The sequence below is a fragment of the Lepisma saccharinum genome, chromosome 20 (genome assembly GCF_977018435.1).
Source record: "Lepisma saccharinum chromosome 20, izLepSacc3.1, whole genome shotgun sequence".
In the NCBI taxonomy this organism is placed as follows: domain Eukaryota; kingdom Metazoa; phylum Arthropoda; class Insecta; order Zygentoma; family Lepismatidae; genus Lepisma; species Lepisma saccharinum.
The window spans coordinates 1,123,993-1,141,581 of NC_139248.1; the positions used below are offsets into that span (position 1 = coordinate 1,123,993).

Here is a 17,589-nt window from a genome sequence, read left to right on the forward strand (position 1 = left end):
AAGAGCTCCGTTTGTATGTAATTACATATTCTATTCCTTTCTAGATACATGCCTTGAACAGGAAAATGTCAACGAATTATATAACTGATATGATTTTGCATAAGTATTATGTTACCTATTTTTACATGTTTGCCAGGATATTACATATTTTACATATTTGCAAATTTACTTTACATAAAACAACATATTTCGGGATTTCTTTCTATCTTGACCATTTTCCCCACATTTTTGATCTCTGAAACACAGTGAAGAAAATGTGTAGCTCATGTGATGTCATATTTTCTAATCAATGAGAAAGATGCATAGTGCTTACGGTCACCTAAAATAGACTGCCAAGTCGAAAGACAGGCTGACGACAAAAAAAAAATAATAGATAAATAAATAAATAAAAATACGAGGACTGTTATTTTTCGAAAGATGCTGGTTGCATATCTTCGTCTCGCTTTCAGGTTTAGGTAAATCACCCAGAAACGTGGCATCGGTGGACAAGAAAGCTACTGTACACAATATGTTTCCTTGTACATAAAGTACAAAAGTAGCTACGTATATTAATTCGATTGTTCTTTCTGTGGATGCTATTTTTTTACAATTTGTTTTCAAAGTTACAAAGAGCTATCTTACATATTTACATTTTCTACAATCATTTGCGATATGAAAATTTATGATTGAGAAAATTGGTTTCTTAAATATGTACACGTTGCTGTGCTTTTTTAATTTTATAAATTTGATACAATTTTTAATTTGAAGAACTTATGTCCTTAAAATTATGTTGAATATGTTCAAATTAAATAAATATCTTGCAGAATTCTTGAAATTGCTTGGAGTCTTTATTATTAATAATAGTATTACATATTCTTTCATACTACATATCCTTTTAATAATACAGATTTAGGTACATATTTTATCACTTATTGTTACATATTTATGTACATATTTTGTACTTTGATATTACATAAGCATCCGAGGTCTAGTCATAAGACACGTATCTGGACAAAAGTTTAACTACAATCTTTGTAACAAATAACTAGGTTAAGTTAGTTTTTGACTAACTAGGTTTCGTTTTCCTGCATTCCTAAGAGCATAATTTACACATCCTAACTAGCACATTTCGCAGGCTGAATGCTGTGTTGTCGTACCTATACATCTCGCCGGAAACGAGTTGATGACATAATCGACTTTCGTACATACTAATGCGTCACGTTCCGAAGCGACGTACTTAGCTGTCAAGTGGTGTGAATTATAATATGTTTGCGCAAATCCTGTACTGCATTGAAATCAACACGTCCTGGAAAGTTAGTGCAGAGGAATATACGACAACATAGTATTCGGCCGGTGACTTATCACAGATGTAAATTTTTATAATCAATAAACAATATTGTATTATTATTATTCTATTACAGATTGAAGGAAAGAATACGAATCATATTCGAAGAAGTGTCCTTACAGAAAGGAGATTTAAGGTAAGGGAGATGCTTTTACTTTTAATTTAAGCTTGATCTATTTCTTTATCCATGGTGATTTAATTGTCTATATGGCAACATTGCGTAACGAGTCACGCTACAGTGTTTTGAATGGAGTTTCTTGTTTCGCTAGGATGGAATGGAATTCAATTCAAACTTTTGAAGGACTCGGGAAGAAGCAAAGTGGTACACCCACCTTAAAATGGCCCCGATTACCATTTTTGTATTTTAAATTGTGTATTTTGTATTGAAAATCTTAATTACGAAATATTATGAAATACGAATTATTAATTATGAATTTGAAATAACACAGCTATGCACGTTTGCAAGTCCAGCCTCCTCCGGAAAAAACCTGCGTACGCTAGTGCGTGCATATAAGTACATACAGAGGCACGCGCAGAAACAGAGAGTGGAGAGGAAAGATAGATATGAAAGCAGGGGGTGAGAGGGACAGAAGGAGCGAAGAATTGATTGCATTGATTTCGTTTGCTTTACTTCGAATTTCTGCCACTTTTGGTTAATCGATGAAGGGACAGTCACAAACAACATCCATGCCCAGGCTACGATTCGAAACCAGGACACCTGGCGTCGTAGCGCGTCGTGATAACCACTCCGCCACGGAGACCGGCTAGGAAAGATGAAACTAAAAGAACGGAAGAAAGAGAGAAAAAGGAAATCTGGGAGAAATGGAAATAGTTAAACAGAATGGTGGATAAACAAGTACAGAAAGAGAAAGAGAGTGTGGATGTGGCAACGAGAATGGGAGAAACAACTCTCTCTCTCTCTCTCTCTCTCTCTCTCTCTCTCTCTCTCTCTCTCTCTCTCTCTCTCTCTCTCTCTCTCTCTTTCTCATACGCGCAAACACACAAATAAAGGGAGAGCGGAGAGAGAATGAGTGAACCAGGAAAATGAGATACGCACAGAGAGTGAAGGAGATAGAGAGAGAGAGAAGGAAAGAGATAAAGCAAAAATAGGAGAAGCACGCACACAAATACAAAAAGAGGGAGAAAGAGTATGCACAGACAGTGTGGTAGAAATACACACAATCTCTATTTTCTCCCTCCCCTTCTCTCTCTCTCTCTCTCTCTCTCCCTCCCTCTCTCTCTCTCTCTCTCTCTCTCTCTCTCTCTCTCTCTCTCTCTCTGACAGATTTAGATAGAGAGAGAGAGAGAGAGAGAGAACGCGTGCGTGTAAAGTCCGCCCGGAAGTCAGAAAACAACTTCCTCCCCGTTGGCTCCATTCCAAAGGGAAGTACCCGGTCACCAGACGACTTCCATTGTTGACTTAGCTCAATCCACATTTTCTTCCTCCTCCGGGGCAAAGAAAGGCCAGATTGAAAAGTTCCAGCGACGACGCCAGGGGGTGGGGGGCAGTGGCAGGTGCTCTCCTTGATTCTTAGTGCCTGCTTAATTGATCCTCCACTTAATATAATGTTATCTTCACACTGACGATTTCTAGATCATTCTGAGCGCATGCGCAGATCACATTTTCACATGAAATCTCGTTACTTCACATTAGTCCGTGAGCCAGGACCTCAAAATTAGGCAATCGGTACCACTCGGGGGGATGGGTTCTCAGATGATTTTTTTTGCAAGGTCTGGATGCCTGGAGCTGGAAAATGTGTGATAGCATCCCATAACTCTTTGCTTTTTATGTAATATTATTTAATTAGTAACCATAGCCGAAAAATAATGGCTTTTCATATTTATTATAAAAAGCATATAAATTGATCACAATATTTGACTAAATAAATTTAATTTCATCAGGCTTATTAAATTCAATATTATTTTATAAAAAAATATAACTATTAAGTGTAATAATATTAATGTAATCCTTGGTAATAATAATAATAAAACTTTATTATATTGCTTATATACTGACATAGATTAAATGCATAAGTTGTACTTACAATTTTCAATAATAATAGTGGCTAAATCTTAAATATGCATGTATGTTATAATTTAACATAAACAAAAATTTTAGTATTTACATTCATCATCATCATCATCTTCTGAATAGGTGTCATCACTCATTGATTTTCACATGTGGGTAGTCTGCACTTGTTATTGCAACTGATGTTATTTAGGCAGAAGACGCAGTTTGTAGTTTCTAATGGATTTGGTTGGTTGATTGATTTGGTGTTTCAAGTCCACGTTATGCACAGTAATCCTAATTGGGACTGGACCTACAGTTTAAAGTCGGATCCGAACCACTATGTGCCTCTACCGAGTATGGAACCTGGGAACCCTTCATTACAAGGCGGTGATGCTACCACTGCACCATCGGGGAGAGTTTCTAATGGAGTTGCAAGCTATGTAGATCTAACAGAGTTTAAGATGCTGGCTGCCATTCTATCCAATCCATTACCAGCTTCTCTGCTCCATCGTGTTTTTTTTCAATGTCCACCTTCTTCCACTTAGTCTAGGTGTACGTGGATCATTCAGAAGACATCTCTTGCTTATAGCGGATTGATAATCGCACGTTAAGCATGTTTCTTGAAAGTTTATAAATGTCTATCTCACCCTTCTTTACACAGAATAGACGACATGTCATGTCATTCACACAATACAGTAAGCACGAGAACTAAGTTTGCCCATTACTATTTCATTAAGATCCCATTCATCTCCGAGGGTGCGAAAATATTTCCTGTGTTTGTCTGTTGGCAGGAAGGACGCAACTTACTTTTCATTTTCCTGCAAGTGCACATGGAGACTTATCATATCTCGCAAACATTTTTAATAAGAATTGAAGCTATGTTCTTAATGTCAAGAACCCATGGGTATTTTAGTACTATATTTCAGAAAGAATTTAACCATGATTCTTTCATGGAATCTCAAACACACAATACACACATCTGTGTCATCTGAGCCTCTCATTACCACTTCGTAACCCTCATTAGCAACGGCAGTATTCACCAACAAATTACCATATCTTCTTCATGTTTACTGCTGAGATTGAGCACTTTGGGCTCCCTTCAGATGTGATGTTCCATCATTTATCTCCACAATTGGAGAAGTGTTTTATTCAAATGATTTACAAAATGCTCTGGTTTCCTACATTCGTTAACAAGAAATGCAATTAGAGTTGTTTTATTCATTACGTGACTTAGGAATTTCCTTCGCTTTCTGACAATCTGGGAAGATCAGATGCTCTGTGACTGATGCTCGAATTCTTTCCATCTGATTTTCATTTCGGTGTTCTTCATAGACGTATCAAACAAACATCGATTCTTGGACTAGTATTTCCTTCTGGAAAGCAATTGACAAGGCTGATAGACTTCAACAAAGTCTGACTCCTCTTCTTTTACTCTCTGAATAAGAGCCATACCACCAATCGCCGTGGCTGAATTTTCAGATATTTCCTCAGGGGGAATAACATTTTTCTGCAAGTATGTCTCTGAAGCCCATGATAATGGTTCTAAGAGAAAGCCCATTTCAAGATTCCGATTCTGTGGTGTCACAATAATTCGACCAAATGGTGTCTTGTCTGATAATTGACCTGCCATAAATATCCACCGCCTTCTTCTTGGAGCAATAGAGGAACAGAAAGAAGTAGACAAAAACCATGTACAGCCGATGTTTATGCAACTGAAAGAACATTCAGAGAACAGATACAGTAGAATATGGATTAGGACAGGTAACAGGAAGACCCTACAGTCGCTTGAACCAATGCTCACATGATGTGCGTCACTATAGAGCAATGTGTGTACCAATAGAACAGCTAAGAAATGGGCATAGTCACAGCAGTAACTCACCCCTAGTATGGTGGATTATCTCGAACGGCCAACACCGCAGCACATCTGTGTGGCATGGACTCGATGAGATGATCGATGAGAGCTTGGAGGATTCCTCGCCACTCTTCACTTTGAGCAATTTCCGCTCTGGAAGAGTTGAGGGAGGTGTCATCCTACCAAGAATGCGTCTGCCAAGTGCATCCCAGACATTCTCTATGCGATTTAAGTTCAGTAATCACGGTGGCCACTCCATTCCCTCGTCCTCTGGCACGTTGTGCACCAACAGAACTCTGTGAAGACGAGCATTATCGCCGATGAAAAGGAAACGATCGCCTATTGCATCTGCGCACGGCATGGCAAGAGGTCTGAGGCTCTCGTTCCCATATCTAAGGGCCGTCAAACTGGAATTTTGGATGACGTGGATTTCCGTAAGTGCCACAATTTTGATTCCAATCCACACCATCAGTCCACCGCCTCCATTTTACAATGTTTCCTTAACAAAAACAGGGTTATAGCGTGTTCCACATTCTCTTCAGATTAGGCACGGCACATCTATTGTAAGGCAAGGTGCTGAATCGCGACTCATCGGAGAACACCGCTCAACTCCATTCATTGTTGCCCTAATTGCGATGTTCCTCAGCCAAGTTTCTACGGATTGAAAGCTGTACGGTGATGCAACACACACCATAAGTCTATATGTAGAGGCCATCTTTAAGAAGGCGATTGCATATAGTTTGAGATGACATCTGCTCCCTATTGCTGTAAGAATGGCATGTTATAGCTTCGTTGCATTTTGTCGTCTGTTCAAACCGGTTCTTATCAAGAGGTACCTGACACTCCAAGGGCTACAGATACATCTCGTTGTCTGTCCAGCTTCCATTCTTCCTATGGCTCCCCACGCGATTGATTCAGGTAAATCGCACTTTAGAGGCATTGTACCACTTTCCCACGTTCCTCAATAAACTCTTACACTGTCCTTGGACTGCTATAGTGGAACCACAAGGAAAGAAACCTGCGCAGAACCTCATTGCGATTGTGGGTGGGGAAAAGAACAAGGGAAAGGAGCCTTCGGCGCGGCCAATTTCAGTGTTGCCAGACCTATTGATTTCTCGGGAGAATTCCTTAATAAACACGTTTCCTGCTCATCTTACTTGAACATGGAGGGGAGATTAGCCATGAAAAGTGTTGTTTGAACTGTGAAATTATGCTAGACGATACTCAATTGTGCTAGGACATTATTATTATTTTATTACTATTACTACATTACTATTTTTAGATGGTTGTATTTTATCCCACCCGAAAATCTATTTCTATTTTAGTTATTTTACGTCACTTTTGTGCCTCTACGGGTAAGTACGACAATATGGATGAATGAAAAACTGATGAAATGAATGAAGTGACACAGACAGTGAAACGTCCTTGCCTTGCGAGGTAGAAACACTGACTTCGTAGCATGAGCAAATTATTTTATACATGTGTGTGTGTGTCATATATATATACACACACACACACACATACACATGTATAAAATAATTTGCTCATGCTACGAAGTCAGTGTTTCTACCTCGCAAGGCAAGGACGTTTCACTGTGTCTGTGTCACTTCATCCATTTCATATATATATATATATATATATATATATATATATATATATATTATAATGTATATATATATATATTATAATGTATATATATTGAATGCAGCAACATAGAGGCAGCATAACTGACGAATAAAGGATGTGAGTGTTAATAACAAGAAATTTGGTAGAGAACGAAGCAGCATAGTTCAATTACAAAGGAAATAATGCACCCCCTCCTCCGTAGTTGCTTCCAACTTTCATCGGCTTGAAAATACTTAATTTTCTATCCTTAATGTACTATTCTATACTTAAATACTTAATTTTCTACAAAATTATATAGCGGCATGGACGTCCAGAAGGAAGTGCAAGGATGGTCGCCACCCCCCTCCCCTTCTGGAAAACGAAATTTGAAATAAAACTATCTACCTATTATTTCAGATGTATGAGTTGATTTCAGTCAGAGTAATTTACATCCATTATTATAATAGGGATGTCGGAACGTGATAATTTCAAACTCAAGTGGCGTTTTCTGAAAGGGCAACATTATAACGGAGTAATATGCCTCGTTTACCCGCCTGATAAAAATATATTGTTTCCCCCTCGCTGGAAAAAATCTGCGGACGTCCCCTTGCACCCCTCCCCAGTGCGCACGCCTATGCCGCCCCCTGCCCCCGAGAATGTCGTTCATCCGCTACTATTAGATCATCGGATTTTGTAGCAGATCTTCTGGTTTCCCAAGGAACAATCTCCCGATTGTTTCAAGTCTGACCTGGCAACACTGCACCGAGCACCGATAACGGCAGGGAAGATGCGCGAACGCTTTTGACGAAAGGTTTTTTTCCTTGTGGTCGAGCTATACTGTCATTCTCACAGCTGCGCACTTCAGTTATTAATTCAGAGATATCGGCATTAATGATCGGCAAATAGCCAATTGACTCCAGTGATGGTGTTAAACACAATCCAACTTGTCAATTAAATTATTAAAATATTAACATATTTTAATTAGTGTTATTATTATAATCTTAATTTTTATCATCATTATTATTAATTTAGATCAAAATTACTGTAATTATAATTTATAATAGTAAAATATATAATAGTATTGCAACAGTTCTTTAATTCAAAGACATTTTTACAATTATATTTTGTTATTTAGTTGTGAGCATAATCTGAAAAGAATGAAGAAAATTCTGTTGTGCTACTCTGTTCAATTTTGATGTTATTTTGTTTGTTATTCGTTACTATAGTGACCGTAGAAATTGGTTAATATACTAATTTTGTTAAGTAACATTTGAAAAGTTATTTTTATTTTAAAATATTGCAAGACACTGCTCCACACCGGGAACAGTTGCAATAAATTGGCGACCTAGAGCCAGGATTCGAAAATTGTAAGTTGATAAGAACTGAACTGATAATGCTACAATGAAGAAAAGAGAAGTGCCTTACGTGCTTCGAAGTAGCGTGTGCCTTAAACCGGATCTCAGTGATGTTGCTGAAGTAAGCAACGAAGAGGACAATTCTGGTAAGCAAATGGAGGATTTACTGTGTTGTAAGGACAGATTTTCTGACACTCGCATGATTGAATGCATGTCATGCAAGAAATGGGAACACGTAAATTGTAGGGGTCTTACAGTTATTCACTGGGTAATCTTCAGCTCTATGAAAGAAGACTATTACTGTAAGGCATGCAATCCAGAATGCAATCCATTCACTCTAAAATCATACTTGGATACAGTAAATCCCAATATTGACCAAATTTTATCTGCTTTTCACTTGAGTTTGGCCCAACATGAGAATAGGTTGCAAGACAAGTTGCTCCAGAATACCGAAACGCTGGAGAACAGATTACTTCAGAACACTGAAGCTCTGGAAAATAGGTTACTTCAGAATACTGAAGCTCTGGAGAATAGGTTGCAAGAGAAGTTGCTCCAGAATACCGAAACTCTGGAAAATAGGTTACTTCAGAATACTGAAGCTCTGGAGAATAGGTTGCAAGAGAAGTTGCTCCAGAATACCGAAACGCTGGAGAATAGGTTACTTCAGAACACTGAAGCTTTGGAGAATAGGTTACAAGATAGACTTGATCAGAACGCTGAAACGCTGCGCGAAAGTTTACAAACAAACTGTGAAATTTGGGGCACAAAATTGGTTAGGTTGCAGCAAAGTACTGAAAAACTAAACGAAGGACTCCAACATGTAGAAAATAAGTTGCAGCAGGTTTCTGATTCTTGTCAATCAGCTAGTAGGTTACTAAATGAACGTATAAATGATGAAGTAACTTTATTAAATTCGAAAGTCAGTGATCTTGAATCAAAACTAGACCATAATGATTATGAGTTAAAACAACACGTATCAAACCAGTTGTGCCAACATAAAACTTCTATAAGTACACTACAAGCAAATATGAATACTACGCAGGTAAAGTTGCAAGAATTTGATTCTATGCTTAAGGATTTAAATGAGAAATGCATTAACTTAGAGCAAAGTGATGTTATTTGTACTAGTATGGTTAGAGACGTTCTACAACCAGATAAAGAACTAAGTAATGTTGATGCACTTACTAATGAACATAGGCACATAGCATGCCAAACTGATACAAGATTAAATTCTAAAATAAAGCATGTTGTTTTTAGTGAACACAATAAATGCGAAACATTTCATACAGGTTCTTCTGGTTATGATACATCTGATGCTGAAGTGAATTCTATAAAGGAAAATGTAACCAAATTGTGCAAGGGCAAATCTGCTCACAATAAAAGTAGAAATAAATTTGCTAAAGCTTCCACTTCACAAGGCAAGAATACATATGCATTGCGGCATTGTGTTTTAGATAATACTGAATTTAGTAATAGCAATCCTACTGTTGACAAAATCCATTGTACATGTTCACTCAATAACCATTCATGTCTTTCTTCGTTGAACAACTCTTTACTGTATGATAATAAGCACGTACATACTTGTGATACTGAAAATAATGCACCTAGTTCTTTATGTGCTACAGACACATCAAAGCAAATTTGTTCTACATCTAACAGAAATTCCATACCTTCTAGAACTTATGTTGCTTGTGATAATAAAGACAATTTCACAGGTCTTGAAACTTCAGTATGTGGTTGCCAGCGTCAAAGTACATGTCATTCCTTAATCCATGATCAGTTTCCTGATGACTTAAATGTAAATCATAGTCCTTGTACTAGAACAAACTGTACTTATAACCCGATGTGGCTGAATAATGATTCTACATGGAATTCTTATAATCAGTCTGATACATGCTCTAATAGATTTTCACGAGTTAGTGAACTCAGTCAATTGCCACGTTTTGGAGGAGATGTTTCAAAACAGTCTGCTAGAGAATTTATCGAACAACTAACTACAATGTTAAACATAATTGGTGTTCCTCCCAAGTATAAATTATGTATAATTCGTAAGTGTTTTTATAATGTAGGCGCTTACTGGTTCAACAGTGAAAAGAAGAGTTTCATTTCTTATGAGGACTTTGTACATAAATTTCTTGATCAGTTTGCATCTAATGAGTTATTAGAAAGTCAGTTGACATTGTTACGATCAAGAAAATACAACCCAGCTTCAGGTTTGTCATTGGAAGCATACGCTTTAAAAACGTACTCTGCTTATTGTAACCTTGTGGAAACTCCAAACAAAGTTGAAGTAATACGGATGATTTTGAAACAGCTACCTGAGTCAATTTCAAAGAATGTGGGCTGCCATAACATTACAGATCTTAAGCAACTGACGCAGAAATTAAGGACTATTGATTTGTATTCGAGCGAAAAGAATAAAAGTTTATCTTTGCCCGGTGATAATACAGATTCTGATGACAAGGCTAATAAGAAGAGAAGTTTTGACAGACCAAAATACTTCGTCAGGCAAGTAAATGTGGAGCGGAATTCTTATGATTCTACAACACAGACCGAAAATGAAGAATCAATGTAAATCATCGCCCATTTCCCAGAAGATTTGAACGCAATCCCTCAAGAAGGCAGTTTGTAAGGTCTGAAAGAATTAATAATAACGTAAATAATTCGAATTTCAGACTTGGCAATACCCCAACATCTGATAACAGAAGATATAGTAGAACTGGAAATTACAATGAACAACCAATAGAGTATGGTAATGCATCTCATAGTTCACAGGAAAATAGTGTTACAGTAGGCAGCACCAACTTGCAGCGTAATTCTGCAAATATGGAACACCTAACTCCGACTGCTGCTAATACCACAAGTGCACATTCTTCTAACTACTTAAACAACTAAGGCAGGGTGATATGCTCCGATTTACCTTGCCACAAATAAATGCAAAGGAGCTGGATGGTAGAGTTAAAAACCCTTATTTAGTACATGTTAAGGAATGTCTGAAGGATTATAATAAAATTAAATCTTTAGGCGTTACCACAGATAAAGTTTTATCTGTAGCATTTTTATTAGAATGGTACGATTCTGAACCAGAGTGGATTATGTCAGAAAACGGTACTCCAATACCAAAAATTGAGAATCCAGAAATACAAGGTAAAATTGCGGATCTGTCTTTAAATTGTTTAATTGATACTGGAAGTCAGTGTAATCTATTAGATTATAAAATCTGGACAATTCTAAGTTCAATTATACCAGGAGCAAAATTGGAACAATTAGAAGGAATACAATTGGCTTGCTTTGCAGGAGATCAACGTATAAAGGTAATGGGTTTCAAATATGTAACAGTTCAAATAGCAAATGAGTTTTTCCACATGGGACTGTATATTGTCAAACAGTTACACGCTGATTTAATTTTGGGTTCGCCGTTTTTGTGGCAATATAAGGCGATTATAAATTACAGCAACGCAACCGTCATGCTTTCAAATCCATTAGGTCTGGAAATAATTGCTCCGTTTTTAGTGCAATCTGAAGAAAGTCTTCCGTCAATGAAGGGAATAGTACGTTCTTGCAAATTACCAATTTCAACCACTTCACAAATTGAAGGAACATCTGACATCGCTTCGGAGGAAGATATTCGGCGTGCAGCGTACATGAACAATACTCTTCCATCTGATTGTTTGGATCAGTTATTTCATCTTCTTCTCGAATACCAAGTTTTATTTTCTGACAGACCTAAAAAAGCAAATGTGGAAGCTTACGATATACATTTGGATACTGATGTGCCAATAATAGCACCCACTTACCCTGTTCCTTATGCTAGACGGGATGATATGGAAAGAGAGTTACAAAAATGGCAACAGTGGGGCGTTATACAAGAAAGCACATCTCCCTATAGGAATCCACTCCACATAGTCCCAAAGGCGGGAGGTTTATGGAGACCAGTGGTCGACTTCCGTAAATTAAACCAACACGTAATTTCTCCGATGACACAGGTAGAACCTATCTCGGAATTACTACAAAGATTAAAGGGAGCAAAATACTTCACATCTATTGACCTTAGTTGCGGTTATTTTCAGATTCCTTTGACACCAAGGTCGTTTAAGTTTACGGCATTTTCTTATAGAGGTATTTTGATGGAGTTCCATTTTTTGCCCTTTGGAATCAAAAGTGCCGTGAGTGTGTTCGTTGATAGAATGCATAAAATATTTGGCAATCATACAAATTCTTTCCTGATTGTTTATATTGATGATATTTTAATTTTCTCTCCATCAATTCAAAACCACTTAGAACATTTACGTTATGTTTTATCAACTCTGAAGACAGCTAATATGTCTATTAAATTGTCGAAATGCAAGTTCTTCCAAACTGAAATACATTTCCTAGGCCATGTGATTTCTGGAGAAACCATTCATATTGATCCTGAAAGGAACCAAGCAATCATGGATTTTCCAGTTCCTCAAAACAAGAAGGCTCTAAGGAAATTTTTAGGAATAGTAAATTGGAGGAGAAAATTTGTTCACAAATTTGCAATGATAGCTGCTCCTTTGTATGATTTACTAAAATCAAATAACAAGTGGGACTGGAAGGAGCATCATCACCAAGCTTTTAATGATTTGAAACAGCTAGTTACATCTCCTGATGTATTAGCTCAACCGGATTTTAGTAAAATCTTCCATCTTAATACTGATGGAAGCAAAGTTGGAATTGGAGGAGTTTTATGGCAGTTATCAGATGACGATGAAACGTTAGTAATACAATATGTTAGTAGAATATTGCGTGGTACAGAATTAACTTATTCAACTCATGAGATTGAATGTCTTGCTATACTCTTTTCAGTAGAAAAGTTTAGTGTTTATCTTAGTGGAAGAACATTTGTTATTCATTGTGACCATCAGTCACTTTCATGGCTGCAGTCGGCTAGAAGTTTAAACCCAAGACTAAACCGCTGGGCATTAAAACTTCAAAGTTTTGATTTTACTGTTAAACATATTCAAGGTTCTACCAATATTGTGGCTGATGCCTTAAGCAGATATCCTGCAAGGGCACAGGGAGATTTATTCACATCGAAACTCTACGTTAATAATACAAATATCGATCTCCTATCCCAAGATACTCCACAATATTGGGTACAATCTCAACAGAACGATGAGCAGTGTCAAAAGTTAAGAATTGCGATAAACAAAGGAGATTCTAAGTTCGAAATCAGAGGACATTTTAGAATGCATGAAGATATCTTATTCTATAAATCTATTGCGTCTGAACACTGGAGAATATTTGTACCTAAAAAAGCTGTGGAAAAGGTACTGTATGATCATCATGATTTATGTGGACATTTTGGTTATTCAAAAACCTTCAGAAAGTGTTCAAAATTTTTCTTTTGGCCAAACATGAAAGCCAGCATTAAATTATATCTGAGAAATTGTCTTGAATGTGCCAAGTCAAAGCAGAGAGTGCAACGTATCGCACGAGAAGATCTTCACATATTAACTCCTAAAATACATCAATTCCTTTCATTAGATTTGATTGGTCCGTTACCATCTTCTCAAGGTTATCAATATATACTAAGTATAGTGGATCTTGCAAGTAAGTTTATTATGGTTTATCCTTTGCGTAAAGCTTCATCTATGGAAATTATCAATAAACTAAACCAATCGTATTTTCATCATTATCCTGCATGTCTAATTATATTAAGTGATAATGGTTCACAATTTAAATCTAAGGAGTGGCGAAGTTTTATTACCTCCAAGAACATCAAGCATATTTTTACTTCGCCATATTCACCACACGCTAATCCAATTGAACGCTACAATAAAGAGATTGTGCGTTTACTGAGGTTATTTTGCAAGGATAATCATAAATCTTGGGCTAAATGTTTGACAAACGTTGTCAAATTGTTGAACAATTCATATTCTGAATCTATTGGTTTTACACCTGCGGAACTATTTTTACACGATCAAGTTAAAGATAATATAACTAATATTGTCGATTGGCCTGAGAATATTGAAGAATTATCCTGGAAGGCAAAATACTTGGAGCTAACAGAAAAACTTAAACATCGAAGAAATTCTAAAGGTGTTCAAACAAGCTCTGGTACTAAAAATATTGTCAAAGGAGATTTAATCATGATTAAAAATCATGCTAAGAGCTCTGCTTTAAACAAAACTATCTACAAATTGTATGATTTGTTTATTGGCCCATTCTTGGTAATAGAAGTAAGAAACAATTGTGCGACTGTAGTTTCTCTAGATGGAAAGGGAACAAAATGTAGACAAAACCTAGAAAACATTAAACCTTTTAATTGTTCGGAGGAGAAAAGAAAGGAGTTGTTAAGAAATACTGATTTATGTTTTAATTGTACATAAGGGTTGAATTTGTTGTAATTTTGTGCAAAAACGAGTTCAGTTGTTTTCATTATGTATTTTATTATCATGTGTAAACCAGCATGAATTTATTATCTCTGTTCTGTTGATCATTATATTATCTTTTATGTAAGAACTTATGTTTGGCTTCTATTCTCATCAGTATGGTGTATGTTAATGTATTGAGGAAGAGTGTTGACACGAATAACAAAGGGGGAATTATACAAAGTGTCTCTCTGGAAGAATGATAAGAAGGAATATATATATATAATGTAAGTTGAATGTAATGTGGTTCGCATTTTTATTGAAGGGCTTCATTTGCACATATAGTTTCAAACGGAAGAAGTGCACTCGTTAAGAATAATTTTTTTTAAAATGGACATAAGATGGTTATGAAATAGTAATGGTAATGAGATTGCAGTAAAGAAGAAATGTACTGAAGATGGCTGTAAAGAAGATGTGAAAGGAAATAGATTGCTGCCAAAGAAGTAGTAGAAGAAGAAGTGAAGATGATACATTGAAGATGTTACGTTTGAAAAATATACGTATTTCTACATCAAAGTATGATGTCAATCTTTTCAACCGGAGGAGGAGGCTATTGCAACAGTTCTTTAATTCAAAGACATTTTTACAATTATATTTTGTTATTTAGTTGTGAGCATAATCTGAAAAGAATGAAGAAAATTCTGTTGTGCTACTCTGTTCAATTTTGATGTTATTTTGTTTGTTATTCGTTACTATAGTGACCGTAGAAATTGGTTAATATACTAATTTTGTTAAGTAACATTTGAAAAGTTATTTTTATTTTAAAATATTGCAAGACACTGCTCCACACCGGGAACAGTTGCAGTATAATAGTCAAAATATTAAAAATTATCACAACTTTCAATTTACATCAAGGTTATCTGGAAAGTGGAGTGATAATACAGAAAGAAAAGAGTTATGACATGCTATCACATATTTTCCATCTATAGGCATCCCAACCTTACCAAAAAATCATATTAGAACCCGTCCCCCGAGTGGTACCGACAACGTGCCTGGTTCAAGGCCTACATCGGAGTTAAACGTCTGCACCTGATAGAACGGGGAAGGAACATTTTCCCCCTTAACTACAATGCTACACGTACGCTTTAGTCTCCAGTAAGTACAGTCATATGCAAATATTGGACTCCTAGCTCTGAAATACTCACTTCCATGCAAGACATGTATTGCCTAAGTGTACGGCGATAAGTGTATTTTAATAGCAAATTTCCAATGGCAATTTCTACCACCGCCATACAGTTAGGCAACTCGCATAACTCCTTGGAAGGAATCTAAGTGTCCTTTTTTGCCGGTGCCTGTACACTAATTATTGCGATTTACTAGATGTGAGCTTCTAATCCATATTATAAACTATGATATTTTATGCGGTATAGTGTTGCCCACGGGACGAGACGGGACAGGCTTTTAACAATTCGAGACGAGACGAGATTGACCATGTGTCATAAGACAAACTAATATTTTCGAGACGAGACAGCATTTCCACGAGACTCCACGAGACGAGACAGGGCAAAGTCTCGTCTCGTGGGCAACACTAATGCGGTAGAGTCACGAACATTTCTGTGTTGCAATGATATCGTTGGCTTTGAACGCAAAAGTGTCCGTGACTGTACATAGGTGTATGTTGTTGCCCACACCTTAGAGAACGTTACAATATTTTTGTTGAGTCAGTTTCGCCCTTCACATGGTACATTTTACATGCGACGCAGCGCATAACGGTAGAGAACGAGAGAGCGGGGCAAACCAGTGAGAGCTGCTAAAAACGGCAATGTTTTCCCCTCCACGCAATCCCATCCCCTCTCACGCGTTCATTGGTGGAGCCCTCTCGAGTTACTACTTGCGCAGATGACTTGTTTTCGTTCGCTTGCTCCATAGATCCCCGGGACAGAGTGTACGTTCTCGCTAACAGCATGAAGAGCCGTAAATTCCTCCACCTGAATTCGTTCCTCTGATGTTCGGCGCCTCCGTCACATTTGCGGGCCACAAATAGATCTATTAATCACCGAGTCCACGTATTGGACAAGTTTCAATTAAAGCATTAGGCATTTTTAAATATTTTAGTTTCCATTGATTGCGACCGGTTCAATGAAAGCCCTCGGAAGTGCAATGAAAGCTCCAGTCCGCTCCGTGCCGTGATAGGCTAATCAGGGCTTAAAGTGTGTGTCGCGGCGCTTGGCATGTGCATTCGCGTGCAGATCCCCTGCCACTCGCAACTGCGTGCGTGATGCCTGAACAGCTGGCACAGGTTTCACATCCAACCTGTCCTTAATGTATCCCAAAAGGAAAAATCCAATGGGGTAATCGTGAGGGCCATGGGGTAGGACCGTCTCTACCAATCTATCCGATGCTATTTTATAGATCCAGCAACCAGGGTTGTTAAAGGTCCAGAAATTTTAAACAAATTCAATTCCGGTCCAGGAGAGAAAATCAGCAAGCGTAAATGGGTTCTGGACCGCAAAGAACCTTTTTATCCGTAAAGTATTTCAATTCGGTCCAGGAACCTTTTTCCCCCGATCAATTTAAATACCGTCCAGGAACCTTTATTCCAGGATCAATTAAAATGCGGTCCAGGAACCTTTTTTCTGCATGAATTTAAATGCGGTCCGGGAACCTTTATTCCAGTATCTATTTAAATACGGTCCAGGAACCTTTTTTCCAGAAAGCATTTCCATTCGGTCCAGGAACCTTTTTTTACGGAAGAATTTCAATTCTGTCCAGGAACCTTTTTTCCCCGCATCAATTTAAATACTGTCCAGGCACCTTTTTCCCCCGCATCAATTTAAATACGGTCCAGGAACCTTTTTTTCCCCGCATCAATTTAAATACTGTCCAGGAAACTTTTTTCAGGAACAATTAAAATACGGTCCGGGATCCTTTTTTTCGCACCAATTTAAATTCGGTCCAGGAACCTTTTTTCCCCGCATCAATTTAAATACGGTCCAGGAACTTTTCTCCCCGCATCAATTTAAATACGGTCCAGGAACCTTTTTTCCCCGCATCAATTTAAATACGGCCCAGGAACTTTTTTCAGGAACAATTAAAATACGGTC

General features: G+C 37.3%; 1 protein-coding gene across 1 annotated transcript in view; it reads left to right on the forward strand.

Moving 5' to 3' along the window:
- LOC146003616 (suppressor of lurcher protein 1-like) overlaps positions 1–17,589 on the forward strand; it is a 445,888-nt gene that overhangs the window by 298,220 nt on the left and 130,079 nt on the right. Inside the window, exon 7 of the mRNA XM_083141931.1 lies at positions 1,401–1,460. Within this exon, the coding sequence (XP_082998057.1) occupies positions 1,401–1,460 (60 nt within the window). The remainder of the gene's footprint in view (positions 1–1,400; positions 1,461–17,589) is intronic.